At 48.6% G+C, this 2,570-nt stretch overlaps 1 protein-coding gene across 1 annotated transcript in view; it reads left to right on the top strand.

The window, feature by feature from the left end:
- NFASC (neurofascin) overlaps positions 1–2,570 on the top strand; it is a 164,440-nt gene that overhangs the window by 98,468 nt on the left and 63,402 nt on the right. Inside the window, exon 9 of the mRNA XM_011990602.1 lies at positions 1,052–1,222. Coding sequence (XP_011845992.1) covers positions 1,052–1,222 — 171 coding nt within the window. The remainder of the gene's footprint in view (positions 1–1,051; positions 1,223–2,570) is intronic.

Raw genomic sequence — 2,570 nt, 5'->3', positions numbered from 1 at the left:
CGGCCACTTTGTTTACCTCCTTAAGCATCAGCAATGGTGGGCACCCCTCCCCCAGCCTCACTGCTGCCTTGCAGTTAGATCTCAGACTACTGTCCTAGCAATGAGGGAGGCTCCGTGGGCATGGGACCCTCCGAGCCAGGCATGGGATATAATCTCCTGGTGTGCCATTTGCTAAGACCCTTGGTAAAGCACAGTATTAGGGTGGGAGTGACCCGATTTTCCAGGTGTTGTGTGTCACAGTTTCCCTTGGCTAGGAAAGGGAATTCCCTTCCCCCTTGCGCTTCCCGGGTGAGGCGATGCCTCGCCCTGCTTCAGCTCTCGCTCGTTGGGCTGCACCCACTGTCCGACACACCCCCATGAGATGAACCCGGTATCTCAGTTGGAAATGCAGAAATCACCCGTCTTCTGTGTCGCTCACGCTGGGAGCTGGAGGCTGGAGCTGTTCCTATTCAGCCATCTTGGTGCCACAGTAGTGTTTTCTTCTTAGGGATAAAAAACAAAGGTATACATTATAATTGATGTTTACATTTTTACTAAATACAGCAAGGCCAAGTTCAATTTCATTTAATTCAGCAGACAGTTGAGTGCCTCCTATATGCTGAGTCCTAAGACAGGTGCTGGGGCATAAGATGAACAGATCATGGTCCCTGGCCTCAAAGTGCTCTCGCTGCTAGCTTGAGAATTTGAGCCTTGGGGAACACCTGAAGGCTTGTGTTCCTTCTGCTGGCCCCACAGCCAGTGAGATCTTTTGTGGCGTGAATAGGAGAGAGAAAAGTGTGGCCACAGAGCATGGACATGGTGGGCAGACAGGTCTACGTCTAAACTCCTGCTCTCCTCTCTGCCTTTGCAATGCTGAACGTATTACATCCTCTGCTTTCTGATCTGTAAAATGGGAATAAGCCATACTTCAGAGTTGAGAGGACTAGACCAAGTGATGTCAAGCTCCTGGTCGCCACCTGACCCTCTGTAAAGTATTCTGTCGCCAGGACTACAGTGGTGATGATTACTGTTATTACTACTAACCTGCTGCTGTACCTCTGTTTTCTTATAGCCATGGAGCCCATCACCCAAGACAAACGTGTCTCTCAGGGCCATAATGGAGACCTGTACTTCTCCAACGTGATGCTGCAGGACATGCAGACCGACTACAGTTGCAACGCCCGCTTCCACTTCACCCACACCATCCAGCAGAAGAACCCTTTCACCCTCAAGGTCCTCACCAGTAAGTGCAGGCCCCTGCCCGGGGGCTGTGGGCCAGGGAAAGAAGCCCACTGACCCCACCCAGCCCTAGGTACCTGAGTCTAGGGGGAGACTTCTCCTTGAGGCTGACCTAGAAATCCTTTCAACTCATGGTGCCTGAGCCACTTCAGCTGCTCTTAAATGATCTCTCTTGATTGTGAAACCTTGAGTTAAACTTGGTCCTACCCTAAGTCAATTCTTCTTAAATTCTGGTGGGAATCAGAATCACCTTAGAACTTGGCAGCGTACCCAGAACCAGCCTATTGCACCTCAACAGCCCTAAGCCTCTTTGTTCTTTATGAGCCCTCCAGGTAATTCAAGTGCACCTCAGAGTCTGAGAACCACTGCTTCCAGTGGGCATCTAGAACCCCTCTCCGGACCCAGCTTGATTATTTCTTTTATTTCTTCTCATTGCTTGGGTATCTTTATTTCTACAAGAAATAGCAGAAAATATGAAAATTAGTGGAGACACCAAAATAAATTGTATTTGATTCTGTAATACGTATATGCTGAACCATATGGAATTGCTATGTTTGTAAGTTGCAGGCTTATGTTTTCGTTTTATTTGTTTTCATTTCTATTCCCTGATTCTGTTTGACTGGTACAAAAGCAAATCAGCATTTCCTGACCCATTATAGCGTTGGTGGCTCTCCCTTGAGGAGAGAGAGAAGCTTAGTCAGAAATGTTCTTCTTGGCAAGGACAAAGCAGCCTAGAGCTTTTGCTGCAAAGTCTCAGCCCACTCAGGACGTTGGAAGTTCTCTATGTTGCTGCACACCATGGATTTGTAACACGTCTTCCATAAAGGAGCCCCCCAAAGAATAGACCTTAGTCTGGCTCATGCTGTGGGTGTTGTTTTTGATGCTCTGGACAGTGAGGATTGTTGGGGAGGCCAGTAGAGATCACCATGTGGGTGCTGGCAGTTTGCAAAGGTCAGAGAAAATAGGCTGACCCTGGCTTCCTGGAGCCCCTGCAGAGGTGGTGGACAATGGCTCCCCGGGTGGATGTGGGTCGGGAGAGGTTCGGGCGATATCACTTCTCATTCTGGACAGGTAGGGGGTGTGACCATTAGCATTCTGTTTCTTCCTCCCCGTCCCTGCTGATGATGGAGGCAGGTGGTCCTGAGAGCTGACACAGCCCCATGCTCCATTTTCACCATGGCACAGAGGTGGATCCAAAAGGAAGCAGCTTCCTTTTTTCTTCCCCTTCTCATGGTTTTTTTTCTTTCTTTCTTTCTTTCACCTTTTCATTTTCTTCCTTTTTCTTTTTCACTTCCTTCTCTATTTCTCCTCCCTCTTTCTTGTTCTTTCTTCTTTTCCCTCTCTCTGTTCTG

Source organism: Mandrillus leucophaeus, unplaced genomic scaffold (assembly GCF_000951045.1).
Source record: "Mandrillus leucophaeus isolate KB7577 unplaced genomic scaffold, Mleu.le_1.0 Scaffold38, whole genome shotgun sequence".
Taxonomy (NCBI): domain Eukaryota; kingdom Metazoa; phylum Chordata; class Mammalia; order Primates; family Cercopithecidae; genus Mandrillus; species Mandrillus leucophaeus.
Note: the sequence above shows the minus strand (reverse complement) of the source record. Positions and strands in the feature narration are given on the sequence as shown.